The following is a 15,860-nucleotide window of genomic DNA, read 5'->3' on the forward strand; positions in this document are numbered from 1 at the left end:
CATATCAGACCATAACTTCCTGGATTATGGCCCGATATTCGCGCATTTTAGACCATAACTTTCTGGATTATGGCCCCTGATTGTACGAAAAATCATCTTTTTAAACGCCCATGGAAATGTGGACGTATATTGCCGTCGCCGCGCGGCCCCGTCAGTCCGTCCGGACGTCCGTTCGTCGTCCGCAATTTTTTGTGAACGCTCTAATCCCGAAAGTTATGACTTTGATATATGTTGTTGACATTAGTGAAATGAAGAAACCTATTTGATTTCAATAATTTCCGTTTATTACGTCTAGAGTTATGGCCCTTGTTTTACTTTGTTGGACCCTGTGAACGCTCTAACGCCAAAAGTTATCATCCGATCTTTGTGACATTTATATGCATTATTTAAATTAGTGAAACGAAGAAGCCCATTGGTTTCAGGAATTTCCGTTTATTACGTCTAGAGTTATGGCCCTTGTTTCACTTTATTGAACCATGTTAATGCTCGATTGATTTAAGTTATCATCCGATATGTATGAAATTTATAATTATGCTGGTTATTATCTATTTTTGAACTAATTTTGATTAATTCTCACATGATGCATCTTTAACGACAATTTACTAGAAATCTATATACACTGTTTAGAATCTCGTAATTAAGAAACTTTTTTGATTATTAGTTCGTTGGTGGTTCAAGTTACCAAAAAATGAATTTCAAATCGGCAGTTATTATACTATCCGGACGACTGATGTGCTGAAGGCGTATGATTAGTCAATCTATCGTATTTGAATTTGCACCTTTTGATTCCTGGTTTTAGTTCTTTAAAGATGTGTATCAAACTTTGCTAGTCCAGTCCACACGTTTTAACGATACCAAATGATCTACAATTTTTAGACTACGCCAAACTTGCGTGGCTTATGCAAAATTACAAAACAGCCAAAATATGAACATTTCCTCACAATATTCTATGTATTTAAAGCGATGTATATTAGAAATGAATGAATGGATAAAATTGGGTTTAATGTCCTACTGTTCTGCACCGACTGGGCTTATTTAATAAAGACGGGCATACAGTTTGCTATAAAGGAAATTTTGAATGGACAGCGGCACTACGGCTTACATTTATATCGAAATCCAACTGTCAAGGGTTCTTGTATGTGCCTGCCAACGTGTACGCGAGACCTCGGCCCCTTGCTAGGCCCTCACAATGAACTTTCTTCGTCAACAGGGATCGAACACGGGACCTCCAGGTTAGCAAGCCAACGTCTTACTCACAGGTTCCCCCTTGTCAGTGATGCAGGACGGAGGGCCTGACAAGGACAGCTGTCTAGTCGTTCGGATGGGACGAAAACCGAGGTCCCGTGTATATATTGGAATGCACGTAAAAGATCCCCTGGCAGTTGGAATTCGATATAAGAGTAGGCGATAGTGCCGCTGCCCGGGCAAAATTTCCCTCATAGCACACTGTACGGCGTATGCCCTCTTCATTAGCCCAGTATAGGAGCAGAACAGTAGGACGTTAAACCCCATTTCATTTCAGTTCATTTCTTACTCACAGAGCCAAAGTCATATTGTATATCTGGTGAATAAAAAAAGAATCATCCAGGAAATGAAACTTTAGTAATATAATATTTCACACTAAAGTAAATTTTCAAAATATCAGGGTATTGTCTCAACAAGTGGAAAATATTATGGGCTTTGAAAATTTGCACAATTTATAGACTTTTTTATCCATCCGTGATACAGGGCGAATTAACCCAGTTTAATCTGTTGGTTTTATTTACTTACATATCTCCCCCTTTGCTTAAAATTTCCATACAGTATATGGTAACTATATCAACAAATCCAAGATCAAATTTACAAGGGTACGCATGCAAATCATATCTTATTTATCTGTAAAGAAGATTGTACTGTGTTTTATTCAAGGCCGTAATTTCCCACCGACCGAGTGTCGGTCGTGAATAATATATATACCGCCTCTACCACGGTATTCGCTTTCACCCAAAACATTCTGCTGTAGTTAACCGGTGCCTAAAAGATTGGTAAGTTACTACTTTTATTTTATTTGATAGACGGAGTATTGCCCGTAATACCATCGACCACAGTGCGATATTCTGGATTTTTATAAAAATATATTTCTGAAGCAATATGAACTCTTAATAACCAGTTCTAAATCAAACAAATAATGGACGATTGCCGACTAATCAAAAGCTACTATAAGGCAAGCAAAATACGCATACAAAAATAAATAAATAAAATAAAGAAAATAAATAAATAAAAGTTACGAGTAAAATATTTGAATGGCATTTAGCAACCAAATATACTACAACGCATGCTTGATAACTACTAAATGAACTATTGTCGAAACGTGCGTTAGTCTACTGATTTTTTATTCATAGATCTGTGTTATGTTATACGTTGTGAGCACTTTTCTTATCTCATAATTTTGATTAGCTAATAAGCGATTGCTCCAATAATTTAATTTGCAAGGGCAGATTGCCGTTAAAAGAAGCAGAACATTCTCGAACAATATCAAAATTTGCACGTTTTCTATACACAAATTGATTACTCACATACTGAACTTGGTACAACTATAGTGTAATATTCTGATTTAACTAGAATCACGACAGTCAGATTTCTAAACGCTTAATTCAAGATTGTAGGTTCTAATAATCACACAGAAGAGGGAATTTAGATGGATTAATACAATGGTGTCTGAAGCGTTAAAATGGTTGTTGGTGTTAGTTGCCATTATGGTGGGACATTGTGAGGATATGGATGATGCAAGTTGGAGCCTCATTACTAACAGGTACACATATCTATATCAATCAGCGTAATTACCTTTACACGTTATGTTTATTTGATAGTTGATGGCTACGGTACCAAATTGACTTATTTATTTTTTCTAGGGTATGCCAACAATGCCTCAGATGAATTTTGGTTCTAGTAAATTACTTTAAAAACAAACTATGCTGATCCCTTTAAAGCAATATGCAGTGATTACGACAAAATGCGTCAGGAATCCTTTTCTACTTATCTTAAGGATGGGATCCGGGGTGGCTACGTAAGTAAGCCGCTAGCTCCTAACCAGGTTGGCCTAGAAAAGGTTCCCCGGACTTTTCCAGCGTGTTTTACCTTTGTTAGTATGGCCTGGTAAGGGAACGGCGTCTAGTCGTTCGGATGGGACAAAAACGGGGTCCCATGTAACCTTGGCGTGCACGTAAAAGAACCCTTGACAGTAATTGGAATTCAATTGCTGTCCGGCAAAATTTCCCTCATAGCACAAGTTAAACCCCATTTCATTCATTGAATTAATTATTATTGTCTGGATACACAAGACCCCATTGCAAATCAGCTCTGTGTGTTTGCAGGAATGTAATGCAAGCTTAAATATCAGGGATGTTTTTCCTTTATATAGTAGAATCATTTATATAAATATGAAAATACAAGCCTAACAGTAACATACACAGTTTTATATAGATAAACATGGGTTTTGGTGAACGGAAACTCTTACAAGCAATTTATTAGTTGACCTTGGTCATATATGGTCTGATGTTAAGACGGAAAGAAATTATATTAGACAGTAGTGACTGAAATATGATGCAAATTAAACACTTGTTTGAATTATCTTCTGAAAGGGGTTTTGTGTTCATACTCTCAAATAAGATAATCGTTACACTAAAAGAAGCTCGGATAACAGCCATGACAGCATTGTCTAATTTAACTTGAAGATGGTCTCCAGCTAACTAAAACATTATACAAGTATCCCCCTACAAGATTATCCGTTCAACACGGTACACGTGCTGGGTAACGCCCTTAATCTGCGTTATCTGATCAGATATATATAATGTCGCGTATAAACATGTCAACATAAGCGTATATAGAATACAGAGGACATAACGTCTTGTTAAAGTTGCAATTGCAAATTTTCAAGTTATATTTTTAAAATGTATTAAAATAAAGCCTTAAAATAGATGGTATCCATAAACAGTCCTACCTTGTTAAAGAATAATCCTATTAATCCTATAATTCGCTATTGCCAGCTGAGAAATTGGCAAAAATATCATTTTTAACTTCAAATTCCAACGTTGGAAAATGGCTGCCCCATGTTGTCAATAGCAAAACAGGGGAGGTAATTGTGTTGTTATTTCCTGTGTCATAGATTTTTAAGGGCGGGAAATAATGCACATGATCGTATAATAGTGATTTGATAACCTATTGAGCAAAAGACATAGAAATAATTATGTTTTGACTTTCTTAGAAAATTTGAAATTCTCGCTTTCAAACGTTGGTTATTATCAGAGAGAGAGAAATGGGGTTTAACGTCCACTCGACACAAACTAGGTCATTTCTGGACTAGCACATGGTTCAATTTTATTTCAATAATTCGCTTGCGCGTAGGGGTTTTTAACAGTGGGAGGAAACCGGGGAACCCAGAGAAAACCAGCGAGGTTGGACAGGGTTATTATGAGACAAAATAAAGTTACTTTCTTTATGATCAGGTGTGCATACTAAGGATGAGAATTTTGCATATTCAGCGGCGTTTTCACCTACCATTCATCGAATTTTAACTGCCAAGGGTTCTTTTACCTACCCCCAATGTGAACTAATAGGTACACTTTTCTTGTCAGCCCGACAGACCGGGCTTGAAAATCGTATGGTTTTATTGTTTCAAAATCCCCATAAAGATTTCGCCGGTGCTTCTACATTTTGATAAATTACCACTCAATTAAAATCTAGAATATAATCTAGTTTCTATAGTCTAGACAGAAATGGGGATTAATGTCCCGTCAACAAACTTTAAGGCAAATATATTGTCATTTTTGTTTCTATTGTTACACTTCGAATGCAAGGTAGGAGAATTTTGCCCGGGCATCTGCGTTTCTGCCTATTCTTATTCGATTTCCGATCCTTAAGAGCCCCGTCTTCATTAGCCCAGTTTGGAGCAGGGCAGTAGGACGTTAAACTCCATTTCATTTCATTTCGATCCTTAAGAGTTCTTTGCCGTCACATTAATGTGTGCATGGGTGGACCTCAGGTTTTAGTTCCATTCGAGCAACAGGCAACTTTTCTTGCAAGCCCCGTCAGTCCTGACAATTGAAGAGCTGACATGATTATAGGGCGGGCATGGAAAATCCCCGCATAAACCAAGGTTTCTAGAGACAAAATACGGGCATAGGAGGACGAACCTGATCAGTATTCAACATTCTGCGACTTTTTGTACCAGAATTATGCCCCCTTTAACGACAACCTTGTGGCCGCGATAGATGATATACAGCTTGTTTTGTTTTGTGTACCTACAAAGTGATAATTGCTGCATGGTATACAATATTATAAACTACATTTTAATATTATTTTCAAGTTTACCTACCAATAGTACAGATGGCTTGGATCTCAAACGAATGGCATCAGTTGGTAATGGTCATATAGCCTCAGTGGTGTACAGTGATACTCTTTACATGAATGGCCTGTATAATGGAGTAAGAGGTGAATCACTCTTAGTTTAACATCTTACGTTTCATCATAGTCGTATCGATAAATATAACCAATAAATACCCAAATATCACAATATTTTGTCGTTATTTTTCTTAACAGTGCAATCAAATTATATAAACAAAATGAAATGAAATGGGGTTTAACGTCCTATTGTTCTGCTCCTATACTGGGCATATGAAGACGGGCATACGCCATACAGTGTGCTATGAGGGAAATTTTGCCCGGGCAGCGGCACTATCGCCTACTGTTATATCGAATTCCAACTGCCAAGGGATCTTTTACGTGTATTCCAATGTTTACACGGGATCTCGGTTTTTCGTCTCATCCGAAGGACTAGACAGCTGTCCTTGTCAGGCCCTCCGTCCTGCATCACTGACAAGGGGAAACCACGTCGGAAAAATCGGGATGAACTTTCTCGGCCAATGCAGGGATCGAACACCCGACCTCCAGGCTAGCGAGCCAGCGCCTTACCCACCTAGCTACCGTGGCTCCCAATTATATAAACGATTTCTTTTAATATATTATGCTTTGGTAGTGTTGAAATAAGATTTTGATAACGGTAAATAAGGTAAATTAATCTTATCCAAAATGTATAAACTATTGCTCTCATTAGGATGGAGTCATCGAGCAGAAATACGATCTCACCATGACGTTAGAATCTTGGTTAATGATACGATAAACAGCCAAACTTATAAACTAGATTTGTGGAAAGGTAAGAAATATTAACACAAAACTAGAATATCATAAGGTAAATATTAATATTCATGATCTTCAAACTTTGTAAATTGAATAACGATACGGGTATTCAGATTCCAGACCTTATACTCAAACCATTAATGGAATTTACCGGAATCTTTACGATGAACCCTAAAACTCCGTATTATCTAATAAATGTATATATGCAGCTAGTTATGTTGTGATTTTGGTGAACGTAGACAGGGCTTTGGGTTTTGGAATTGCAACCCGAAATAAAACTGTCGTTCATTTCATAATTGGAGATACGCTTCCTGTATCATTCATCAAACAATAATTGTTTTAATAATAATTGTTGCTTGTGCTTTGACGCCATGGTTCTTATAATTGTAGGTTGGTTCGATGAGACCATCAATACCATGACATCCACCATTAAACTAAGAACGTATGCACATCAACATTACACTCAGTTGATGGTAACAGAAATAGAAATTATAAGAACTCAAAATATTGGAAATGACAGTCTGGTACTTACATTACAACGCTCATCACTTACCAGCACAGATGATATTCTTTTAGATGCACTAGAACCTCATGCTGATGTTGAAAGGTCAGATTTCTCACTACATTGTGGGTTTTTCTTTGTGGTGGTCTTCACAACTACTAACTTCGACAATGAAATGAAGCTGCGTCTACATACGCATAGTTCGTTTGTCAATAGCTAAAACTTCGCATCAAAACAAGAAGCTAAGCCTCAGTGCCTGGTCTATCCTACCGTCACATCCACCCTCCACCCATCCCACATCCACAGATTATTGCCTATAACATAACATTTTAATATATATACTTTTTTTCAGATGCTCTGGAAATTGCATGAAAACAAGAGGAATAACAAAAGAAGCAGAATCGGACAGAGTTTCTGTTGCAGAAGTATTTCTTTTCTGGACAGATATACCATCTAGATTGATACTAGCCCCAGATGAAGCGTACAAAAACTGGACCTTTGTTACTTCAGTAGATTCTGACATGGATAGGGCACAAACGGTGTTCCAATCGGCAATGAATAAATTGAACTCAAAACAAGGTGTTCTTCAGCAGAATCATGTTGATTCATGGGCAGATAAATGGACGAAAGGGCGAATAGAGGTAGGAGGGGACACCGAGCTCAATACCCTGGTGCACAGCAGCATGTATTATACCCTCAGCTCTTTACCTTCAACAGATCCAAACCAACCGAACGAACCTTTCTATGGACTAAGTCCAGAAGGTCTGGCAAATGGTGACAACAGTACAGATTTCAGAGGTCATGTATTAATTGACATGGAAGCCTGGATGTTTCCGCCCCTGTTGATGTTCTTTCCCGAACTAGCCAAAAGTTTGCTTAATTATCGTGTACGAAACATGGAGGCGGCAGGTGAAACGGCCACAACTAGGGGTTATCAAGGATTAAGGTATGTTGCATTTTTATTAACAACAGTGAATCTTATTCTACACTATATGTTCCAAGTTACTCTTTTACAGTCAACGTCCTGTATGAGGTCACCGAATATTTATATTACGTAGAGTAATTCTAATAATACCGATTTCCCTTTTTGGCATACTCACCTTACCTGGAACCATGAGAATATCAATCAATAACTCATCACTTGCTGTACTCCTAACAGTAAGGAAAAATGTCCCATGGGGTGGATTTTCATTTTGATCTTTTCTGTTGGCATTGTAATCATATCTCTACTACCAAAGTGTCATAGTTCTAGATCATTATCAAAATCAGACTTTCTTGCCAGGTCATGAAATTGAAATTCTTGAAAACAAAAGTGGGGGAAATGGTGTTATATTTCTACGCAATATTTACTAATGACTGTTGATGACAGTTAATTATGAACAATTGATACGCCTTTTGTGGATGGATTTTGCCAAAACCAAAATTGTGTGTGGAAATGTGTGTTGGGATTTTCCTTTGGTATTATTTTTAAAAATACACTTGAACTTTCAGCCAATATGCTCTATGAATGGCGGATAGTTTATAGGCTAATCGAGGGACTACTTTTTCATTTGTTGCATAGGTATCCGTCTGAAAGTGGAGTAAGTGGTGATGAGCTGAGTTTTGGTGAGGTGAATCATGAATTTATCACGGCTGACATAGCTTTTGCTGCAAGACAATATATTTCTGCTACTCGTGATTTGAATTGGCTGAGAAGAGATTCTGGATACACTTTTATTAGAGATTTGGCTAACTTTTTGCAATCTATGGCATTATGGAATGATGTCAAGGCGGCGTATGAAATTAATGGTGAGCTTTAATCTGTTCGTTTATATTTGTGAATTAATAGTTAATTTTTCTTATTATAGATCTACATGGTACGAAACAAACATTTTAGACCCCACTCAACCGAAATTGATTACCGACAAATATTTCTTTTCGTAAAATGTTGTGTCTATTGTTTACTGGGCTGCATTATATATATGATTTATCCACATATTCAATTACTGTTGGTTTTTTTTTTTTACTGTATAATTAAATAAGTATTTCGAACTCGAATTTTAATTAGTTATTAATTAGGCGAAAAATATCAAGTTTCAAACTCGAATATTAATTAGTTATTGATATCATATCAAGTTGATGTTGCTATATACTTGCATTAAATGCGAAAATAAGCGTGTAGCTTACTTCTGATACACCGGATTTTATCTTAATTGTGTAAGACCCATATATATGGCAGATTTGACCAACATGGCATTTTCTCATGGGTATATATATATATATATATTTGTGTCTGCGTACCTTTTATCTTTTCATCGTTTACCGTGAAACAAAGAGTAGTGCAGCTTTGCGGTTGTGCTAATATTTCTGGATATATTCTACAATGAACAAATTTTTTCTCAATATGCCACCTGTTCTACCTCACACCCCTGCCCTGTGGACTACACCTACTTGAAGGGGGTCGAAATATTTTGAAAGATACATGTTATGTACTCACTATTGAATTAGCGGAAATGGGATAATACAAACCCCTGCATTTTCTTCTATATATATATTCGTTGAGGATCGAAGAATGATGCATGACGTGCAATATTCGTTTCGGGCGGGAACCTTCTTATTGCATTCCACTGGATAATGATTCGACGCTTACTCCACTGGGTGGAGGTCAAAGATTGAAATTTTAATGATAGCTGTCAGCCGAGTGGCGATACAGCTGGTTTGCGTATATTGTCACCACTACCCTGGCTGGAACAGTTGTTACTATTCGCGTTGCTGTTAAAATAATAGTGGGGTTTTGGTACAGTAAAATGGACTTTGTTTAAAGACGGGTTCACTATGCCTTATATTATTTCAAATAGTTTGGTAGAATATTAAATGGATTAAATTATGATATAAGAATTTTGCATTTTACGATCAGGGTGCAGACATAATTAACTAAAATAGAGAATCTTGGTAGGCTAATTAAATGGAGTTATCTCCCTTGGACATTTCGCGGAAGCTTGGATTTCCTGTGACCAATGACCATTTTCTGTATCCACCTAAATTCAACCATACCATTTCTTTTTAAATTAATAATTAATTTGATCGAATGTATTCTTTATTACTTGTATCTTCCTACAGGGGTAACTGGGCCGGATGAAAATGCTGTAAACATTTCTAATTCCGTCTACACAAACGTGGCTGTCAAAATGGCTATAGAATTCTCGAGATATGTTGCGTGTTTAACGGATTTAGAAAATATAAATGAAATAAAAGAAGAGTGGCTTGAAAAAGCCACGAAGATGTTTATTCCATATGATGACAGTCGAATGTACCACCCTGAATACGAGGGATACGGTAAGGTCTTATTTGTTTCTATTTTTCATGTCTTTACAGTGTGCATGAGGTTATATTTCTTCTTGTAACAGTCATAAATATAACCACCATGGACTGGGAATGAAAGGAAATGAGGGTAACTCCTACTTTCCTGCACATACGGGGCTAACGAAGACGGACAAACGCCATTCCGTGTGCTATGAGGGGACATTTTGCCCGGACAGCGTCGGTTCCGCTTACTAATGTTCCACACTGATTAGCAGTGAATATTCGCTAGGCCGCCACAATCACTGAGAGGGATGATATATGTGCGGGTTAATTAGCTCACAATATTAACTTTGTTTCCTTCTGCAAATCAAATTCTAGAACATGTTTTTGAAGTATTAGAAAAATATATAAAGGTGTTTGAAGCATATCTGGATAAAAAATATTTACTATTCAGTGTAAATGGGTAATATAATGAGTTAAAGGCACCATTCTGCCCGGGCTAGTTTACGTTATTTGCTAGAGTATTCATGCTAGATGGAGGTTTATGGAACTTAAATCACGGAGCAAAAGTGATAATAATTAAATGTACTCATCCGAATTTTTTATTTGTTTAAAGTTTCAGCTGTGGTGAAAGAGGTTGATGCCATATTATTAGGATTTCCGTTGATGTTTGAAATGAATGAAACGGTTCGCCGATCAGATTTAGCTATTTACGAAAACTTGACAGATCCAAAGAGCTCTGCTATGACGTGGGCAATGTTTGCTATTAATTTGTTGGAAATAGGTGACACGGAGAAGGCGTTTAAGTATTTTCAGAAGTCTCATTCTAGTTATCCTAGAAAGCCATTTAATGTAAGATCCTTTAGATATACCACTTTTATGTGCATTTTTATTGATCTATCTATATGAAATATTTCGTTCCTTCCGGAGGACTGGTTTGAAATATATGATCAGAATCGTACGGGCTAGGCTTTTGAATTATGCAGAACGCGTTTTAGATTTTCGAAATTTCTAATTTTTAGATAATTTCGGCACCCTCCGGCCTTGTTAACGTATAACGCAGATATGACGGGCGTTGTCTAACTCACTCAATATTTAATCCACCCAATAATGGTATAGACAGTTGGGTGAGGGCTTGTCATGTGAATAGATATCTACATAATAATTCTATATAATGTTTAAGGCCAGAAACACACCATTTTAGGTGTGTTTACAAATATATGTAAATTTTAATGGATAACTATTTTGATAACATTTTGTTTTTGTTTACGGTATGATAAAAGGTTTGGAATAAAGAGGTCTCTGGTGAAGGGGATATCAACTTCAGTGGCATGGGTACATTTTTACAAACTCTTATCTATGGATATGCCGGTGCTCGCCTACATGTTGAAAAACTAACCTTTGAACCAAAACTGCCCAAAAATGTAACCTCTTTGCATTTCCTTGGATTGGATTATTTGGAAACAACCTTTGACCTTTACATAAAGTCGGATCGAGTGATAATCGTTGTTCAAGAGACGTCTGATTATTCAATTTATCTACGTCTTGTGTCAACAAATACTGATTTCTATCTGATGAAAGGTAATAAAATCAGGCAATATTCAGTTTAATGACATTATAGATTTTATGTTAAATAAGTAATATTGAATATCGAATCATACGTAATGTTCTGCAAAAATTTTAAACAGCTTAGTTAACGTTTTGAAAATAGCATAATATACTGTAATAAAACATAGCATTTCTAAATCATTTTAGACATTTTTTTTGATTAGAAAAAAATTCAGCCAGTCTTTAAATACGTAATCAACGTATTCTAATTAAAGGTAATTCTCATGAAAGGGTGAAAAAACAACAATAGTATTGAATAAAAAAATTTGTTTATATTTTCAGGAAAGGAGATTATGATTCCCAGAACCGCCTTTACCCTGTATACTACCAATATTACAGATTGCTCATTACCAGAAGGTAATATTATTCCTAAATTCAGACGTTTTTCAAAATTGAATCGGTCTTACAATAACGCATATTCCTGAAGCAATGGCCCGAGATATCCCTCTCTGGCCATTGCTGGGTTGGATTCTGATACTTGAGCTTTTGAGGGAGTGTGCCTATTCTTCCCGTTTAATCAAATCTATCCCAAGTACATCAGCATGACAGCCCTTTGTTTAATCTGGGGTCTTCCCTAAAACTTTGGACAGTGATTTAAGGTATTAAAAACGGCGAATGTATTGTTCGTCTCCAAACAGTATTGTTTACATTGTATTCGTGTTGATAGCCTCGTTTGTCACACAATTCGTTTTTCTGCAATATTATGCTATGCACTGGTTAATTGGGCATAATAAATCGTGAGTCATGACGTAACGTTATGTAAATATATTGGGTCCAGTTTGCAGCTCTGTTTAAAGCGTAATGATATTGTTACGCAGTTAGCTATTGGTTGTTAATCGGAACAGAAATTTGCTTCCATTACAGCAGTGTTAAGTGGGATTAGCTCTAATCAAATGAAACACTGCAAGGAGTATGACAATCACGATGCATAAGCCAACAATTCTAATTATAATATTCAGATTTCATCCTTCTTCTATCCAGGTTCATCGTGCCCTACGTCTGTTTCTGATAATGGTCAAATGTCGAGTCTGGAAGGTAACGAAGAGGTCAATAATCCTATACAATACGTGGTGGTCAAACAAACTGGTGGTGATCAATGTACCGACCACTGGACTTGCACCTCTAGAGAAAAGGCCATACAGGTAAAACAATGTGTGATCTAAACCGAGTAATGAATGGAATTAACCAAATAATATAATCATCCTCTATGGTCTGACACTTTTTTATCGGATCTGTTTCAGAAAGAAGATGGATCATATAACTTTTTGATAGCACAAGATGGTAGAATATATATTGGATCTGGTTGGCAATTACAGACAAACACACGATTAAACACCACGGCATTAAGTACGATATATTTATCTATTAATATGCTCATTGTTTAAAGACGGCCAAAATTTTACTTTTTTCGTGTGATAACTGGAACTTCTCCTTTAACAACATGTCTTAATTTGTTTTATGTTTTAGCAATTGGTATGATTGGTGATTTTATTTGTAATACCCCTAATGAGAAGTCTTTGGGGGCTTTGCAGCATTTGTTAAAGTGTGGCATTTCAAGGTAATGTTTGAAAACTGTATCATTATATTCAACATCATCTATTCTCCCTATCTATCTTATATATTTTGGAAATAGTGTTAATTTATTATAAGTTTGACCTAATACATGTCAGAGTCCACTACATGTCACAGAAACCATTATATATGGTAAAAACACAATGTGATTAAAACACAGGTATACCATCAAAAGTATAGAAAAGGGAAAATAAATTTAAACCTGTATTTTAATCAGATTAATAAAAGCACAGCGTGCATGCGCGATGTATGGCTTTAGGCAATTAAAATAATTATACTTCATCTTCCAGAAAACTGCTCAGTGAACGTTATGTTGTATTAAGTAATCATCAACTGTTGAAGAATACAGAGATATTGACTAATCATAATCAGCTATATTGTGGTATTAAAACGTCAAGACATTGGGTATGTTTTTCAACAGACCTGTTCCTCGTGTTCCTCAAGTTTTATTAGTCATACGTGAAAGATTTTATAATGTAGACGAATGTAAAGATTTTATAATGTAGACGAATGTAAAGATTTTATAATATAGACGAATGTACAGATTTTTTAAAATATAGACGACTGTAAAGATTAATAGGCTGAATACATTACAGATGACTGTACAAAGGCAATGGTCAGCACATGTGGACGTTATAGACGACTGTAAGAAGCAATAGTCAGCATATAAAGCTATAGTTCAAATTAACTCAGACCGTCCTCTATAAAATAACCATTTCACCAAATTACTACTGCTTGCTTTCCATTGAATCCGTCTGAGTAATGGAATTGTTAAAGATGCAAATTACAATGTACTAAATAATTATTCTTTATCTAATGATCATAACATGAAAAAATATATGAACCAACAAATGATGACTTCTACAATAATTTAAAAATTGTTACAGATGGAGTACCAATATGAAGGTGACTTCAACCCACCCGTATGTGATGGAGAATGTTTTCAACCTCAGATTAAACCTGATAGCCTGTATCATGATATCAGTGATCAGCCCACAATATTTGAAGCCACAGAGTACGTTACAACCCTTATCAATCGATCCCCATTAATCCTCGCATTTGAGTTACTCGAAAAAGGGTGCGAATTAACCAACACGACTATTGTCCATGAAAATGCCAAATCAAACAAGACTTATCTTTTCTTGATTTTACTTGACCAGGTCCTACAAAGTAAATACGTCCCTTGCTAGCACCTAATCAATCAATTATAATTTTTAAAAATTTCCTGGCTTTAAAACAATTAATTTCGTTATAATAGGCACACAGCTTGTGTTATTAGACTAAGGTATACACAATAAATGTGTATATCCTGTATTCTTATTCGAAGCTGACAACACGTTAAATCTCATTCCATACTTTCTATTCGGGGCATTAGGAATAACTGTACTCAATACATTTTTTGGTAGAAATTCACATTTTCCTTTTCTTACAGATTACCAATGAAAGACGGTAAAATAGATTTTCGGTATATGGCATCAGTTGGAAATGGTCATCTAGCGACAGTTATATATAGTCCTACTATTTATATCAATGGTTTGTTCAATGGACCAACAGGTAAAAGCATCTCCTATTTAATAAAAAAAAACCTTAACTTTTAAAACTTATTTAACTAAGTGGAATTATTAACAGTTATTAGTTTTACTGTCTTAATTAAGTTACTTATTTTACTAGGATGGAGTCATCGAGCTAGAATACCATCAACTCATGCCATACATATAACAGTTCCTGATAGTAATACATATAATATCAGTCGTAATTATAAACTTGACGTTCAACAAGGTCAGTACGCCAAGTTATCCTCCCCTTCCCTAATAAAAATCTTTTATCTTCAAAACTTTATAAATAATTTATACCGAATATCATAAACATATCAAAATGCAACTCTAGCGACGACATTATTATGGCCAATTCACTTGAATCAATACATTTAAAATTACAAATCTTCACGAAAAAGCAATGGCTATACTTGCCATATCTATCACTAGTTTTAAAGGTTACAAAACTACCAGAATGTTCTCTTTTCGGTTACATCATATATTTTCAAACCCGATTACATTGTGTCGTTGGGTCTTATACCCAGTTGCAAATGAAACGAGGTCCATCCATGCACACATTGACTAACACGTAAAATAAACGTATGTCAAACCTCAATCCATGTATTTCAGCTATATTTGAAGAGACCATCGACACTCCGTCGGCTGTTATAAAACAGAGAACGTATGCACATCAGTATTATAATCGTTTGTTAGTAACTGAAATAGAGCTGGTCAGAAAGGAAGAAACGGTAGGAGATATTGTTATATTTGTATCAAATAATCCGGGTAGTAATAGTGATGACATTACCTTCAATGAACCAGAGAACATCACCAATCATAAGGATTTCAGGTAATGGGTGATTTGTAGTAATGTTCGTATCTATACACACTCTTAAGCAGCAGAACTTACCGTAATGTTCTTACTTCCTATGTTAAATCAATAGAGCGAGCACAATCCGTTGGCAACCAGCCACTCTCCCCAATCAGAACCCCATAACGTCGTCAAAGAGTCAATATATTATGTCGACGTAGGTCTGTATAGTGAAATATAGTGGCTGACTGATCCTATAATTGATCCTTAGATCCATTGGCTATGTAATTTTTACAAAAATAAAATAGATCTCCTATATGTTTTTACCTGTCAATGTATTTTCCATTAGTGAAAAGTTTGTTTATTTTCTTTACTT

The 15,860-nt window shown here is 35.8% G+C and overlaps 1 protein-coding gene across 1 annotated transcript; it reads left to right on the forward strand.

Annotated features, from left to right (window-relative positions):
* Nucleotides 1-5,384: 5,384 nt before the first annotated feature.
* LOC126821532 (protein-glucosylgalactosylhydroxylysine glucosidase-like) lies at nt 5,385-13,052 on the forward strand. The gene is made up of 7 exons (XM_056100960.1): nt 5,385-5,462; nt 6,606-6,698; nt 7,270-7,505; nt 8,238-8,464; nt 10,575-10,810; nt 11,257-11,444; nt 13,034-13,052. The coding sequence occupies exons 1-7, from the start codon at nt 5,385-5,387 to the stop codon at nt 13,050-13,052; spliced, it is 1,077 nt and encodes a 358-aa protein (XP_055956935.1).
* The last annotated feature ends 2,808 nt before the right edge of the window (nt 13,053-15,860 follow it).

This window comes from Patella vulgata, chromosome 5 (assembly GCF_932274485.2).
Source record: "Patella vulgata chromosome 5, xgPatVulg1.2, whole genome shotgun sequence".
Classification (NCBI taxonomy): Eukaryota; Metazoa; Mollusca; class Gastropoda; family Patellidae; genus Patella; species Patella vulgata.